We start from the raw sequence: 17,690 nt of genomic DNA on the forward strand, positions 1-17,690 counted from the left end.
CTTTTATAGTGCATAATTATCTTGTGCTTGTTTGTCGGGGGGAACTTCTCACTTGCAAAACCAGTTTGCCTAGAAATCATTTGACATTGACAATTTGCTTATTTTAATCGACTAACGTAGTAGCTACGTAACGGGATTACTAGGTGCTCAAGGTTGTGCTGATAATTGGTAAGGAACTGTGTTAATAAATTAAAATTCGTAGGGAAGAACCTACTACCTTCATTTTGATTTTCGTGTTTTTTTAAAAGTAATTAATACACTGGAATTTTTGATACATAGCTACCATTACGTCGTAATAAGTGTTGTCGGTAATTTGTATGTTATAATTTACAAGTTCTTTTCCTGGATTCTTTAAATAGAAGTAAAGAATAATTTCGTTATAAAATGAATAAAATAATTATTGAATACTCTGAAGGAGATACCGTGGATTTTACAGTTAAATTATTTTATACGGTTAAACTTATTGTCAGTCGACTTGAGGGCTCATATATTTTATCAAATTATTAGGTTGGTGCGAATGATATGTTCATCCCATGCGTGTTGCTTCTAAAGAAAAAAAATAATGTTTAATCAAAACAGCCACAGTCTTCAACCTCAGTTTTGTCATCTGTCAAGCAGCGATTGGTTTTCATGACGAAAGAGGTCTACTGTCCGATTATCAGGGAAGCTTTCTTCCCAATAACTGACTGAGGAAGGGTTACATACTGCACCGTCCTTTGAGCAACGTGTGGGTAAGCAGTGTCCTGCAACATAAGGACACTCGTTGCTGCGGATTCTTGCAGACAAATTTGCAGTGCATTTCATACTAGTTAAGTATTATAATTATCTGCATTGATTTTACGTCTCCTGAAGTCATTCCTATCATAAACTACCATACCAGCAGCACGTTCTATGAATGGAGAGTTGGTTTATGAAATCTTCCTGGACGTTGATCACGGACCAACCATTGTCCTGATCGTTTTACAATTGCCAATTAGATCATTTTTTCCATCTGAAGTGACAAACCAATGCAGGAAGCTTCCTCAGTTGTTTCTTACACTTAGGAAACTGCATACTTCCAGACGGTGATTCTTTGTTGGCCGTGGCACCCATCAGTCCAGCCTTTTCACCTTATCGATCGCACGAAGCCGCCAGACGACAGTGGTTTAGGGTATGCATAAATGTTACCTACAATGGGACGAACGCTTTTCCGAGAGTCTGCTTCCACGATGTTCCTGAGGAGCTTATCCGAACATAATGTTGGTTGATGTCCACGGGACTCATTTTGCAATGCTTTGTTTCCGGATCTAAGTTTACAAACCAACAGCGAATGGTGCGTTCATTCGCCATTCCTAGTCCAAATGCACTGTCAATGTTGTTCGTGGTGTGCTGTACAGAATGTCCCAGTATGATACATAAAGAAAAATTACTCAATTGTGTTCTCCATTGTGCACGTCCATACTACCCTGTTCAATAACGCACTACTCGTAACAGTCTGGGTTTCCCAACCTGTTTGCTAGATGTGTGTGGAGTTTGTAACGTTAGACACGTGACTACTCTATCCCTGTGTAGTGTTGCTGGGGTGAGTTTTCTTAACACACTCAAAGGGACATTTCATTCACATCAGCTGAATATTCATCTATTATTTTTAATCTATAGTTAAAAAAGAAATTGAAACTGATATCGTCGTGAGCAAATTATTCATATACACTTCCAACTAGTGATGTGAGGTGGAAAATTTTCCATTTCAGAAAATTTTCCCCTATATGTTTCCGGAAAATTTTCCATTCTAAACAAATATCAGTGATCAAGTAACGATACCTCATTAACCATAAAACTGACTTCACGTATAGAAATGTTAAAAAGTATAAGATCGTTTAAAGAATCTGAAAATTTTCATGGATCGGAAGTTTTTAATTATGGTGTAGGAAAAAGTGGGACAATTTTGTTTAGGCCTATTATGTATAGTGATAGGTGGAAAAAATTTTCCACTATATTTATCTGCACGTTGAGCTATAAAATTGAATTCCTGTAGAGACAAGTTAGACAGCAACAAATTATAATTTTCCATTTAGCTTTCGGGAACAGGATTTTTTTTTTTTTTTTTTTTTTTTTTTTTAATATTTCAAGTTGGCAAGTAAAAGCTTAGTGTTTCTCTCTTTCGTTCTTTGTTTGTGTGTATGTATGTGTGTGTAAAGTGCAGGGAACATAAATCGAGTTGGTAGAGTACAAATATTCCATCCAATCGTTTAAAATGTAAGGAGAAAGCGAAAAGAAATCCTCGTGAATTTATCAGTTACTAGCATCAATAACCCGCTTCGCTGGGTTAAATTAAGAAAAAATAGTAATATGTTTCGTTGGTCAGTCACTTTTTACTATTACTAAAGCGCTCCTTGATATTGGTCATTTTCGACGATTTTTATATCCCCTTTCCTCCATATTGCGGGCCACGGCATCGGAAGTGTCATTGTTCATCTCAGCAACCCCGAAAAGTATGAATTCGACACTGATATTGGTCATTTTCGATCATTTTCGATATGACAAAAATAATCTCATGCTCGAACTTCATCTAGGTTGAAAATTTGATCGAGATTGGTCCGGTGTTCAAGAGTTAAGTTCCATTTATTTTTATAATTTCTGTCCACCTTCCCCCTCCTCTAAGTTCTACCATTAAAACGATATGATAAAAACCACCTCATATCTGAACCTAGTTTATGTTGAAAATTTGGTTAAAGATCGGTTAGGTGGTTTAAACGTGATGAAATCAGTCATTTTTACATTTTTGACATATATCCGCCCTCCCCTTCTTTGCACTGTAAATGTGAAATGAAGGAAACATCCCAGGCCCGAATCTTATCTATGTTGAAAGTTTGATCGAGATCAATTGGGTGATTCAAGAGTTAAGTTTTATTCATTTTTATATTTCCTCTCTCCTAAGATCTACTGTCAAAATGAAATGATAAAAAAAAACTTCCCAGGTTTGAACTTCATACATGTTGAAAATTTGATTGAAATCGATCGGGTGGTTCAAAAGTAATTAATTCACGTAGTACTTTTATATTTATTGATTTTTGTATATCTCCCCCTCCCCTACATGTTGCTCGGTCAAAGTGAAGTGATAAAAATTATTCCAGTCCCGAACCTCATCTACATTGAAAATTTGATTAAAATTGGTCGTTTGGTTCAAGAATTATTAAATTTTACTTTAATTAGTATATTTTTAATACCATGTAAAATTTTTCAGATAGCATTGCAAGGGGGTCCCCCAGATCACTTTCCGAATGAACAGGGGTCCGCGCTATCGAAAAGTTCGGGAACCGCTGATCTACAGCGTAACGTGGTATTCGAATGAATTCGCACCAGGAATTGAAACTGGTTTCCCGAACAGAAGGTGCACATAATAACTATATAGTCAGATAAGTTGTTGGCGTGCATTTTTCAAAAATAAATTTGGCCGTTTTCTGTAATAATTCTACGAAATGATTTCTTTCAACATTGCTATCCTCTTTCAGTTTATGCGTGACAGTGACAATGTTTAAGTATCAGGTACAGATGAGTTAATAGGTAGCCGTTTGTGTACTCGTTTGGCTGTACTCATTGATTTATTTGTTTGTTCGACATTGAATCGTTGAAAGTACGCTGCCTGCTTGGGACCCAAATAGGCTGACAAGAGTAGTGAAAAGAGAGAATCTCGTTATGTTAAAAAGACAGTGACCTGAGAACTCGTTACCTACACTCGGTTGATCACGTAGGCATTTCTTGATTTTCTGCGACTTACCTGCTCCATGAAGGACGTGTGAATCGGCACGTACGGAAAAAACAAACTTTTCCTCTGAGCTCCCACGCAAAACCGACTCGCCACTTCGCTTCCCTAGATCACAAGCGGTGAGGAATGTAAACAAAGCCAGATCGTAAACTAGCGCTCTTCATCTGCTTAGCATCTTATCTCGAATGAATATTTTTCTTTCTAGAAGTGTTTTTTTTTTCTTAAAGTTTTATTTCCTTGATGAACATCATGTTATTTGATAACGCCATTTCATTTATCTCTAGCCTAAGTAGATTGAAATGTTGTACTGTAAAACCGCTTGTCATGAGAAGTTAATAAATAAGTAGGAAGCCTAGAAAGTGTCGTGGCTGAGTGGTAGATCGGTTCGCCTTTGGGTTAGGGGTCACTTTTTCGATCCCAGGCTAAGTGAGTTTGCAGTGGACAACATCCTGAAAGTGGGTTTTCTCGGGTCCTCCCTTTTCGTTCCACATTATCATTCACCTTCTTTATCTTAAAGGGGGCCGCAGTAGCTGAGTGGTAGAGCGTTCACCTCTGGTGCATGAGATCCTTGGTTCAATTCCAGGTCGCGCCAAGTGAGCTTGGTGTGGTGGTCAAACACCGTGTGCGCGTTTTCTCAGGGTTCTCCCGTTTCCTCCCACTTTCTTCATTCCGCCATTTTCTGCATTTCTCATCATCTCAGTCTCCTTTAGTCTTACTGGCATAACCAGGGGACGTAAAAATTAATTTCACTTCATTTGTTTTATCCTAAAGGGCATAACTGTGGTATGTTAGATTAAAAATGTAATTTTATTTCAAGAAGGAAACTCAAAAATAGTTTCCAAACTAAATTCTTTGTTTCTTAATATGATCAGGGCAAAGAAGCCGCTAAAAAAAGCCATATATAGAAAACTGAATGTTTTTTTTTTTTTGTTTTTTTTAGAGCCACGGATTGGGTACTGTTATAATAAACATTTTATTTTGACGTTTCTTGTGACATTGTATCTTGCAAATTTTCAGAATAAAATAAACGAAAGTTATTAATCTTTCCCGAATTGGTATAAATAATTCCGAAATTGGGCTTTTGGTGAGGGAATTCGATTTCAGCTGAATAAACACCGTTATAACGTGAAAACTTTCAAATTCGTTGCCACAAACATCACTCTTTTACCTCAGTAGAGGGGTAAAGTATTAAAAGGGATTGGCCACTTCTGCACAACGACTCGTTCAAATATGTAAGATAACACTGGACGTTTTATTAGAGATTTCTTTTTGACTGGTAGAGCGCTCACCTCTGGTCGTCGTAGTCCCTGGATTAATTCCAGCTTCCGTCAATCGGACCTGCTAGACAAATGCTGCGTGCGTGTTCTTTTTCGGAGTTCTCCCACTTCCCTCGCTCCACCATCATCCATCTTATAGCTCCCTTAGCCTTGGTGCATAATTGTGGGACGTTAAACTAAAAAAAAAGTTTTAGCGATGCATGTTCATTTACTTTCTGACTAACACCTAGCATGGTTTCTAGACATACTTCACTAATTTGTAGGAAAGAAAACCCCAGGATTTTCTTTTTGAAATGAATTTAACACTTATATCTCAATGTATACGATCTGAATTAAAGGCGCATGTCATATTACGGACACACACGTGAAGAAAGTTTTCTCCTTTCTTTTAGGCTATCAACGTTTGGCATAGATTAACTATCCGAAATGTCGAATTTTCCAAGCAAGTGAAAAGGGGTAATTTGAATCGTTATATGGAAACTCAGATACAAAGTTACTGCAAATTCATTGTTTGCACAAAAATTTGAATTTTTGTCGGAGAAACACGAAAAATTTTAAGAATCTCCAATATCCTGTTTGCATATGGTGATAGTAGTGCCTTTTGGGATTAACTGTACCCAAAACGTAATTATTATGGTTAATAACAACTGTGTTGTTGAGAGCAAGAAGTTATTATACACTGAAGTAAGATTGCATTATACTCTGATTTCGACGCGTTTTATGCGCAAAATGAAGAATAACTATTATAATAAAAGAATAACTATTATAATAAGAATAACTATTAGCTATAATAAAATCCAGTAAACTAGTGATCCTCAACCTTTTGGAACTTAATGCACCTTAAGTGAATATGATTGTTCTGAGTATCCCTCTTATAACCCAATCTACCCATTTACAAGCTGAATATAAGGCTTGAAGGAAACAGTCTGAGAACCAGAAAAAGGCTTTAGTTCTTAAATCATCCAAAGGAAAGCTTTCTTTTTTTTCTATAATTTGTTTTACATCGGCCCACCTTTCTATCAAATGTCTCCTAAATAGTCTCTCCCTCCCTGTAAACGAGAACGCCAACGTTGAGAACCATGCATTAGACCAGCGGTATGAATTTGAACTTTGAATAGTGACTAGCGTTGTGAAGTGATGTGTGACATCCGGCCAGTAATCAGTCTTGTCTGTCGCGGGTTCAAATCTCACTAGTTTTGTATTGTCTTTTACAGTTCACTTTATTATTATCTCTATTTCTTAGTCTTCTTTAGCCTAAAGCAGAGAACCCTGGGTCGTAAAATTTGAATCCTAAATGTTGGCTTTCGCCTTTGTACAAAGAAATGTTGTATGTAATGCATCATTTAGAATTATCTTCTAAATGACAAGCGATAGAACTTATCACTTATCATTTAGATTTGTTTTTCAAGCGATAGAACTGGAGCGTTATTAATTACTTTATATGGGAGATGAAATGAAGTGTTACGGAGAAAGGCATGATAAATGATGTGCTTCTATAGAAGACAATCTGACAGTCGTTCTTTCATAAATTTTTAACATATAGGAACGTTTGATTTTCGTCGTGGCTATCTGGTTCGCACATGTGTCTTTGGCGCAGATGCCCAAATTCGATTCCCGGCGGAAGCTGACGCACAGATCCAAATTCGATGCCTGGTGGAAGCTGACGCAGACCCAAATTTGACTTCCGGTGAAAGCTACTGTAAAGACCCCAATTCGATTCCCGGTGAAATTAGTTTGGGTCCCACGTTAAGCTGTGGTGTGTGTTCATGTCTTATATATCCTGTGGCTGGAGGAACCATTAAAGTGCAATCCAACCACCCAAACCGATATTTAGAACTGAGTTACATAATTTCAACGCGTAAGAGAATTTCGTGAGAAAGGAGTAACAATTTTATATATTGGAAAAAATAGAGGCTTAAATAATAATAATAATAATAATAATAATAATAATAATAATAATAATAATAATAATAATAATAGTAAAACAAATATCGAGCAACAGTTAATTGAGATTTTCCCCCTAAAGGACTTAGTTTTATAACTTTATGCTGTCGTGTTAAACGGGCTGTAGTGTAACCTCTTTTCCTTCAACCATTTAAAATGGGAGGACGAAGAGATTGAAATCAACGGAGTTTTGGAGGAAATCTCTCCTAAAAATTAAGTACTGGTCCTTCATACTATACGAGTAACACCTGGCTTTTCTGTGTAGGTCTTCAAGTCATGCTAGAGGGAAGAAAAGGTGTTCCGATACTATTTCTGACTAATAACAGATGGGAAAATGGTGGGGGAGAAGTAGTGAAGCAACTGAGAAACCAGCTGGTTCAGGTCGGACATGCTGTGTCGCACGTAGGCCCTTCATCTTTTCTGTTGGGAAGGCCTTGCAATTATTTAGTTGCAGATAAAGTGTTATTGATAGAAGAGCGGAATTTTTGCATTCACAAGGAACAAAGCTGTAAATGTTGGACAACGTGGGATTGTCATTATGTGGTTAAGTAATTAACGGAAATAGGATGAATAGACAAGGTAAAATGTGGCTGCCAGTGAAGTTGTAATTTGAAAATATATAATTTGTTCTACGAATATTGTGAAAATAATAGATATTTAAGCATATTTTTTTTCTGGTAGTGGTTTGTTTTATTGTATGTGCATTGCGATGTGCGCTTGAGATCACTGATTTTGGGAGTTATGCAATCGATACAATGTGTGGAACAGTGTCTCGCGCAGCTTGAAGTGATGTGGAAAGAGAAATTAGTGGATCGTTCATTTAGCCTCGTGAACTTGAAGAACTGAAATGAGTCAGATCTCTATGTTTATGTGGAATGCACATAAGGAAAGGAAAGAATCGTTAATTTTTTCAAATATAAAATAACAGTATTATTAGTTGTCTATTAGAAAGAAAACAAAGACCTAATTAAATAATTGTTTATGCACATTACGCAAAGTAATATGATTAGAAATTCTCGTACCAGTTGTCAGCAAAATGATCAAATTTTGTGTTGCATTTACGCAGATACATATTTAATGAGGGTCGCTATCTTTACGATTGTGTACAACATTTGTTTTCAATAGATCAAATGAAAAGTTGAACAGCGAAAAGACAGAGTCTTCGAAGATATTCGAATGCTGCGTAGATTTACAGCCCTATAGACTGTTTTTGTTGAATTGCAGAATCATCAATAGCCCATTTTGTGAAGATATCTAATTTATCAGATTATCGCAAATCACTTTCATTATTAAACTACTATAGGCTACTAATATAATAGTAAAAATAAGTTGTAAATATAAGTATTAACTTGTAATTTTGCTGATAGCTGCTGGTTGAAGGCCTCTCCAACTCTTCTTTGTAATTTGTGTCAGTTCTTTTTTCCAAATTATTATGCAGTGCTTCTTGATTTTTTTTCACACATCTAAGGTCTTTCTTTCTTTGTGTTCAACTACCGTAAGAATTGCTTTTATCCATCAGTCGTAATTTCTTCTTGCATTATACGCGTAATTTTAGCTTTTAAAATACATTTTTATATATTTGTAGTCAGGCCCGTAGCCAGTTCAGAAATTTAGGGGGGCGGTAGAAGTTAGGGGGGCCGACCCAATCATATTATACTTCATCACCATATTATAGTTCATTTGCAAGCCTACCGTGAAACTTTAAGGGGGCCAGCCAAAGTTTAGGGGGGCCCGGTCCCCCCTAGCCCCCCGTGGATACGGGCCTGGTTGTACTCTCGTTTTACACTCTCCATCTGTTTATTGCCGTGGGGTACTTCATTCACTGTCTTCAGCACTAGTCGATGGATGGGAAATTCAAGACAAACAAAGTACTTAGTTGATTTTTTTTTTTTTTTTTTTTAGAGAGAGTACATCTTATAATAATGTATTTAAAGTACACACACCACTATAGTCATTATATTTATTATCCTTTCGTTGGGTTTCTAGTTGAAGATAGTATCCCTCTTCAGCATGGCTTGAATGAGACGGGGAAACCCGAACCATGTGATGCACCCAAACGTAAGAACTCTCGCACTGAGAATCGAAACCGGGACCCCGTGTACCAAAGGGGCGCACACTGGCTTGGGCCAGCTCTTCCCAAGCCTGTGTACCAATACATGTGCGGATTGTGTTATATTTGTTTAAATTTCATTATATGAATATTCAAATCCATGATTGAAGACTCGCTGTAGAAAACAATGCCACTTTGCAATTGGTTCATCTATCTTATTTATTTTTTTAAATAAGTTTATGCCTTAGATTTTCATACTTCGTTATATGCTAGGTTATGTTTGTAAGCAATATTTTCTATTTTGTGATGCTTGGGCACAAGTTACTATCTTTTGTCTCTACTGTTACAGTAACTTTTGTTTTGGGCACTTACATTGTTTTCTACAGCGAGGCTTCAATTTGTCAAAGAAAGTCCATAATGAAGCCCATTGATAATTTCCGGAAGTAGAAATTTTCTCCTTGTATGTATCAAATTTGTTTATATTACGTAATGAAATTCGTGACTCTTGTTACTTTGGTAGAAATGTCCTGAAATAAACTGTTTAGAGTTGTAGGATAGCTGTAACGGCCTTAGCTCTTCAGTATTAAACGTGTACTGCCAAGCAGTAGTGAATTCAAAATCAAAAGACTTCTTGTGGGTGGACTTTCAATACATAGGGGGTGAATAGTACTGCAAAAGTGTTGTTAACCCACATTGACTATAAATGGAGATACGGCGCTAGGGAACAACCCACCTCAAAAAAGTCTACCCCCCTGAAACCGTCACTGGTAAGCATTTCCGCCTTTCTTGGAGTAGGAGACTCAGGTTTGATTCTCAGTGAGAGTACACAAGAATCTGATACCACGTTAAGCTGTAGGTCATGTGGCATATAGAGTCGGTGTTGACTGTTGACGAACGTTAACTTCCAAAACAACGAAAAAGCTAGAGTCCTTGGTGAGAGGGTGGCAAGATCGCGGAAATGTAGAAGGTATCTGGTAGGAGCGAATCCCTGGAGAATATATTGACGAGACACGGTGGGGAAAAATCGATATCGTTCTCTGGGAATTATTCTAGTTCTCTTGATATGTAAAATAACTGTGGATTTTATTATTGCTCTGAGTGATTCTGATTATTGGTTAGTATGTGTTTGTGTTATAAAAATTGTATTTATCGATAGATCTCGATTCAGTTTCTAGTTGGAACATAAAATCTTTGGTGTTAATCGAGTATTGTGAAGAAATTTGAGGAGCTGCTTGAGCTAAAGAAAAGTTCAAACTAAAAACCAGGGAAGTATGATGCTGCAAACTGATACGCTGACCACGTATAACCTAATTGAACATATGCCATACATAAGGGACGAAGTACTGTACGATGGAATTATTCGACAAGCTACTGTTTTCCGTTTCTATTAAGTGAACGAATATCTTCATACGATTATTAAAAGAAAGACCACAGAAATTTATCTCCAGATAGGTTCATTATGTGAATTTCGTTTTTGCCCTTAATATGCCTCTGCCACAAACATTTTTGTTTTGTCACATCACATTTATGAAAGCTTTCTTATACCCAGTTAACCTTCCGTTGATATGATTTTGCAAGGACAGTTTTTAAGATCATGTAATATTCCTCTATGAAGCGTTTACAATAGCTTGTATCATTCATCTTCACATGTCTCATTACCATATTAGAAAGACAGCTCTTTGTTTACACAGGTGCATTGTGGGTGACTGGATGATTTATATATTAAAACTATTCGTGTAGAAAATTCAAGAGTTTTCCTTGTAGCTTGTTGGAGAATATTGGCATAGGGTGCTAGCGAAGGAAATGTTCTGTCGTGGACGAGTGTCGTTGGTCACGTACGCTGTGCATCGCAGCGCGTGCGCAATGCTAACTCCGCCTTGACTACCAAATGCTAGTTTTGTGCTGATTTCTTTCTTTTTTCTTTTCTCTTCTTTTAACATAGTATGTAACAAATGGTACACACATTCTCGTGAAGTTGTTACATTTGTCATTGAGAAAGATACCTGATATACATAATAATGAAAGAGTACTACGAACTTTAATATAAAGAAAATGAAATAACTTAGTCTATGTAGAATTTTTTTCAGTTGCATATATTGTAAATAACTTGAAAGAAATGCTGAGTGTGCTTCTGTGCGTAAAAATAATTCCCCATACATGACTACAGTTGTTTTAAAAGTAACGTGAACATGACAATTTATTAATGTAATTTCCGGTAACGTAAAAGTATATTTCTAGGATAGTGAACTGTACGTAATTTCCAAAATTTGGATTATAGTGTCAGGAAGTGATCCTAATCTGATTGGAGTTGACCATTCTCTAAAATTAGACACTGATCTAAATGATCACATAATTTAAAAGATAATAAAAGCGGAACTTTCTTGATTCTTAAAAAAAAAAAAAAAATCAAAATAAATTTTATTGATAATTTTATAGAATGGATTATGAATTGGATTGAACCATCATCAAAGGAGGGGGAGAAGGTAAATAGCTTCCAGAAATTACTGAAGACGTTTCATGAATGAATTAGAAGTTCTGTTAAATTCTTTTGAAGAAGATTCCCTTCTCTGCCCGTAAAAGTATAAGACAGTCTGAATTGAACAGAATCGAAATTACATCTGTAGTTCTTTGTCCCACAACAATGACTAAGGTCGTAAAAGAATTAATGGAATGAGAATTCCGTAGGAATCGTTAGTCCTTGAGGAAGTCAGGACACTATGTTCCACCACAAACTCATATGGTCCATAATCGAACCAGGATCCCTCACATTGGAGGTGTTCGCCGCCACTGAGTCACCGTGACATCCCTCCTCACTTTTGATTTGTTTGAGAAGGTTTTTTTTTTTTTTTTTTTTTTTTTAAGTGAACGGTTGGTTAGATTGAAGTTTGAACACGGAGGCTATAAGAGACATGGATGTAGAGCTTAATATGTAATTCGAACCACATCAGCTCCTACCTGGGATTAAATCCGGGTCTCCCTCTCCGAAGAGTGTACGTTTATCATGTAGGAAGTGACATTTACATAGCATTGAAGAAGAAAAAAACAGTAAAATAAACTTAAAACCCCGCTCATTTTAAGGAAAAAGAAAAGTTTTCATAAAGATATATTCCTTGAGTGTAAAATACCATAGGACCTTGTGAGTAAATGTAAGCACAATTACGCTGGTAATTGCTGGGTATCTCTAGTTCTAATCCTGGATTTACCACTTCAGCTCTCTTCTTACGTTTTCGATACGCTTTTAAATCACAAGGAAGAGATTTCCCCCCCTCTCTTCTTTTGTAGATTATCCCTCTGTCTTCGGTAGTAAATGGGATAGAAACAGGCTTGAGGTAGGCGGTATTCACCTGTCGTAGGTATACGCACTAATGGTGAACTTCGGTGTCTGTAATGCACAGTGGACACAAACTTTTTGGTGTTTGTGCAGTAAGGGTTGTGAATGCTATTCATCATCCTATTAAATGCTGACAGGCCACCATAACCCTTAATCGACTGTAATGCCAATGATTATATATACTGACCAGTTAGAACATTATGACCATTTACCAAATATGTAGTATATCTAACTTTGGCTCACAGAGCAGCAGCAAAGTGGTTTGGTATAGAAGCAATAAGACCTTGGTAAGTGAATGGAGGTATGGCGTACTTCATCTGCATACACAAGTCACTTCATTCTTGCAGATTTCGCGGAGGGAGTCGATGAGCTCGGATCTTAAGTTCTGTAACATCCCAAAGATGTTCAATTGGATTAAGATCGGGTGAGTCGGAGAGGGGGGGACCACTGCAGTAAACATTGGCATTGGACATGGAGCAGTGACCTACCAATATCTGAGCCGTTATGATGCCCTCCACATGCATTACCGGGCCCATGGATAACCACATGAAGTTTACCCAAATATTAATGGAGCTGTGATCGGCCTGTCATCGTACTGCCTACGTCTTCAGCAGGTGTTTCCAGTAGGGATGGCCACATTTTTTCGAAAAAGGCCACCCTAGTTGCCAGTGACTACACTAGAGGGGTGCAAGGAGGAGGGCGCCCCCATTGGCTTCGTTCGAGCCCACACATTGAAGGCAAGTCATATAAAACCATTACTAGCATTTCTGGCATTATATATATAATGACGTCTTCTCTGGGTGTTGGCCTGGAAGACGACGGATTCTGACCCGGTTATTAATGTGATGGAGGCAGTCTCATGATTGATCGGACTACAACGTTGTGACATTGCTCTGTGGTCCAATGACGATGGCCACGTGCCTCATTTCACTCATTACCGATTGCTACACGTATGGGACGTCGGCTGCTGAGCCGGATCGAGCAGTGCATGGTGAACTGTGGGCTCAGACTCGCTCGTGGACTGCGATGTCCGACATTCGTAATGAGGTGCGGCCGCCTCACGTTTTGTGGTTTGGTGTTGGTTGTACCATCCTTTACGGATCTTTTCCGAGATGCTAGTTTCCAACCATGTGGCCATCAGAATGTGTCCTCTATCAAACTGATATATCACCGGTTTCCTTAATCTACACACAAACATCATACTAACTGATAGAAAGAGATTTCTGCCAGCATCTGGCGAGCGGTTCTGCTTTACCCAACGACTCGGTTTACTTCTGAATTATGAGCTTCGCAAGATATGGGAGAACAAATTTTGATCCCATATCACGATTTTTTTTTTTTTTTTTAATAAAGGAAAGAGTGGAGAGTTTACAATCACAGGCTATTTCAAAAAGATTACCGAACAATGGCAACTCTTGAGGGAAGTCACGTCAGTAAGAGTTTAAATTTTATCGCTACGAGCTAAGGAAATAAAGTTTACGTAATGTACTTTTTCTTATACGTATGAATTTTTTTTTTTCGCTTATAGCAGTAAACTTTAAATGTTTACCGATGTGACTTCCCACAAGTGCTGCCACTGGTTACGGATCAATTTTGAGATGCATTGTTTGCCATCTTGATTTCCTGCCATTTTGGAATCAATTCTAATTTTTGAAACTGGAGTAAGGGTTCATGCGATAATGTTTACGGACCGTCACATTTCCCATCACTCATACATCCGATTCTGTAAAGTATGTTAACCCCTCATTTATATTTAAATGATAGACCCAAGCCGAAATTTTGGAAAACCTTGTACACATGCTTAGTTTGTCTTCACCACCGTGTAAGTCGCCAGGTCTTCAATATGTCATTAGAAGTCAGCAGTTCTCAATTTCTTTTCTCGTTATCTTGAGAAACGTATATATGTGTATAATATATGATCTATAGCAGGAAACCACACTCATTTCTCCCATTTCTACCTACTCACATGATATTCTGTGAATATTTATTTATATTTTTATCTGTTTTTGTTTGCGAACATTGGTCACGTGATAATATAATTTGTCCTTCGCCCAAGAGTGTTCTATCTCTACATAATAGAGAGCGACATATACATAAGGCATTGCACTATGGAGAACGCGTAATGTCACATCGGAACATTAGTTGACAAACGGCACGTACACACAGTCAAAGTCAAACATTGCGAAACCAACTCTTTTGACACGTCTTATAATGTATTTCAACCGCAAACTAGATTGTAATTCTTTCTGTACCCATAAACCGCTCAGCTCCAGAAATAGCGCAGCAAAGAACGCAACAAGGGCAAAATTTAAACGTTCAATTTAGTTTGTGAGAACTAAGATAAGAGTAATTCCTTTTCTCGCGCAATTACTGTTGCCATCCTTATCTGCATCTGTCAAGATTAATAAAATGAAAGTACTTTTAAAACTTAATTAAGCAATTTATCAAAGAATTTCAGACAGTATCCATATTGGAATATTAGACTTGTTAGCGTACTTCCTTATTTATAAAGTTATATGTTGAATTTCATAGCAAAGTTTCATATTTAATAAATACGTACTCTGTGTATAAAATACTATAGTCTCCAATAATCAGTAATCTTTAGTGGAATTTATGCTTCCACTTTGGTTGATGGTAAAAATGTGTGTGGCATGTTTTGCATATAAACTTTCACTGCTTCACATCCCAGAAGCGATAACCCTATACTTACCTCACGTTCGTTGATCTCGAGGCAGTTCCACTTCGCCTTTTTACTTCAGAAGTAATTTAGTATACGGTACTCCCGGTTTCGATTCCCGGTGGGGCCACTCGGTCGAAAAAGTGTTAAACACTTTTTCAGGCCAGCCACCCTGAATGAGGTTTTTCCTGGGTTTTCCTCATTCACACCAGGCAAATGCCGGGGTGGTACCTAACTTATAGGTCTCAGGCCGTTTCCTTCCCTTTCCCCGGATTGTGTGCTCGCCGAGGGACGTCATCCCTCAAAAACGTGAAGGGCCAAATGGTCTTAGATGCCAAAAGCCCAGAAATCTAAAATCCTATCCTATCCTAGTATACGGTACGTAAGAAAATGTTGAGACACCCTCTAAACTTACCTGTAAACTTCGTTAATTTGTAGTAAAAGTTTGAAAGGAGACGGAAATTAATAGCTTTCTTTTTAAACAATTAGCCTATACTAAACAACTTTTTTTTTTTTTTTTGATTGAAGTGTAACGTTCCTCTGCAGTACCAAGACTATATGAGACGAAGTCCGCTGTTTTTAAGTGTGATCCGAACTGCTAGTCCGCATGTCCGGTTCAAGTACCTCCAGTGAGGATCGAACCCAGAACACAAACAGTTCGTACAGAAAGCACACACATTAGCTACTTGGTCACTAAGAATCATACATTGTTTAGCACATATGTAAGTTACGTTACCGAGATGAGATTTTTGGAAGTTTGGTTTAGAAAGTGTAATATTCAGAACAATAATTTTAATAGTTTCTAGAATTATATTTTTTCCGAAGGGGAAAAAAGTATGTACGAGCAGGATGTCTGTATATTAGACTTACGTTTAACTTTCTGAAACAAGTAATGCAAAGTGCGATGAACACTAGTTATGTGTAATGTTGTACAAGAATAGTGAAATGTAAGCATTTTAAAATTTGTCCCTGTTATATACATTTTTTAAAAAAATATCTTGTTTGACTTATTTTTAAACCTATTTTTGTTTCTCTTTATAGGCAATGGTAGCATGTTACCCTGGTCATGGTTCACACTACGTGAAACATGTTGATAATCCAAATAGAGATGGGCGTTGCATTACAGCGATATATTATTTGAATAAAGACTGGAATATAAAGGTCAGTGTTTATATTTTAATATTTTCTTTTACTTCGTCATTTATGAAAAATCCTCTCTAAGTAATCTGTAATAATAATCTACAATTCTTCTGTTCTTGCAAAATAGAGCTAGTCGTAGAATATATATATATATATATATATATATATATATATATATATATATATATAAACACTAGTTTTGTAGCAGCCAGTTTCTTGTTTCAGTATGTTTAACTAATAACCTTATAATACACAGGTGACCTTGTTAAATAATTTCACTGGTTGTGGCTGTCCGGCATCAAACAATTTATATTAAATTAAAAACACAAAACTATTTTAAAATAATATAGTTATTTGGTGTATTTCTAATTGATTCATAATTATAAGAACATTCAAGTTTTGGTTTTAAAGTTCTTTCTTATATTTATGCAGGTTTTATCTAATGAGTTGCATATCATCATAATTTGCATTATAAAATTCTGGCTTTTAAGGAATAATACATGACTATGCACAAGAAATATTAAGAATAATGTAGGTTTACGAAGAAAGACAGACTAGGATGTATTGGGCGTATTACTAGGAGACAGGTGACAAACGTGCCATTTTTTATCTGTTAGCCGTCCTCAAAGAATTAGTTGCACATCTGAGTGTGAGACACAGTAACTATTTTGCACAACTTACAAAAGTACCTTTTCCATTGTTTTCACGCTTGCAAGTGTCTTCCTTTCGTTTTGACACATAAAGCCTAACAGTCTTGCAGCAGATTCCCTGATATGTTACTACTGATAACGTAGCTGAGCCGTTTGCCTCATTTGTTCGCTAACAATGGTTAGTCCTAGATTCATAAGGGACTGCCGTCTTGGTATACAGTTCACTTCTTTAGTGTTTGATTGAAGCATTTATCCCAGCAATGTTCATCAGTTCTTAAAATAGAGTGGTCACTTACATTATAGTCTCACACATCCTATCTACCGCAGGACATATTCACCTTACCATTTGGTGACATTTGCTCTCATAGATGCGTGCTGATTGTGCACGAAGTGATGTTAGTTCCATTCCATGGACAGAAAGACTACTAAATCCAGTTTCCACACTGAAAATTGGTAACTTGACAGTGGAATCAGCACTCGAATTATCATCTGAAAAATCGAATTCCGACAGATTACTGTCTTCGATCAAATTTCTGGTCTCTTCCAGAGTCATTTTATTCAAAAACGTGATTAACATATGTTCCAACCCAGTTTTCAACCAGGACTTTAAATGTTGCCCGAGCAGACGGGTTGTGCCTGACAGGCACATAACAAAATCAAGACCTTTCAAATCACTTACAACTAATGGAGTGACTACACGATTATGAACAATTGACTCCCGCCCATCACAGTGAAATGTACACTGGCTGACAGTTATCTGTTATCCATTAAAAAAAAAAAAAAAAAAATCACTGTTCTTGTTGCGTGTTTGTCAGGCACAACCCATCCACTGTAAGGTAATTAGACCGATACTATCTTATTACTAAAGATATTTAT

At 37.0% G+C, this 17,690-nt stretch overlaps 1 protein-coding gene across 3 annotated transcripts in view; it reads left to right on the forward strand.

Annotated features, from left to right (window-relative positions):
- Nucleotides 1-17,690, forward strand: part of Hph (HIF prolyl hydroxylase) — a 60,420-nt gene that overhangs the window by 22,525 nt on the left and 20,205 nt on the right. For all 3 annotated transcript variants that reach the window (XR_014127314.1, XM_081730394.1, XM_081730393.1), the window contains exon 2: nucleotides 16,066-16,185. Coding sequence is in view for 2 of the 3 variants with exons in the window: in XM_081730394.1 (XP_081586520.1) it covers nucleotides 16,066-16,185 (120 nt within the window). In the remaining variant the exon portion in view is untranslated. The remainder of the gene's footprint in view (nucleotides 1-16,065; nucleotides 16,186-17,690) is intronic.

The sequence above is a fragment of the Thermobia domestica genome, chromosome 11, assembly GCF_964235325.1.
Source record: "Thermobia domestica chromosome 11, izTheDome1.hap1.1, whole genome shotgun sequence".
In the NCBI taxonomy this organism is placed as follows: Eukaryota; Metazoa; Arthropoda; class Insecta; order Zygentoma; family Lepismatidae; genus Thermobia; species Thermobia domestica.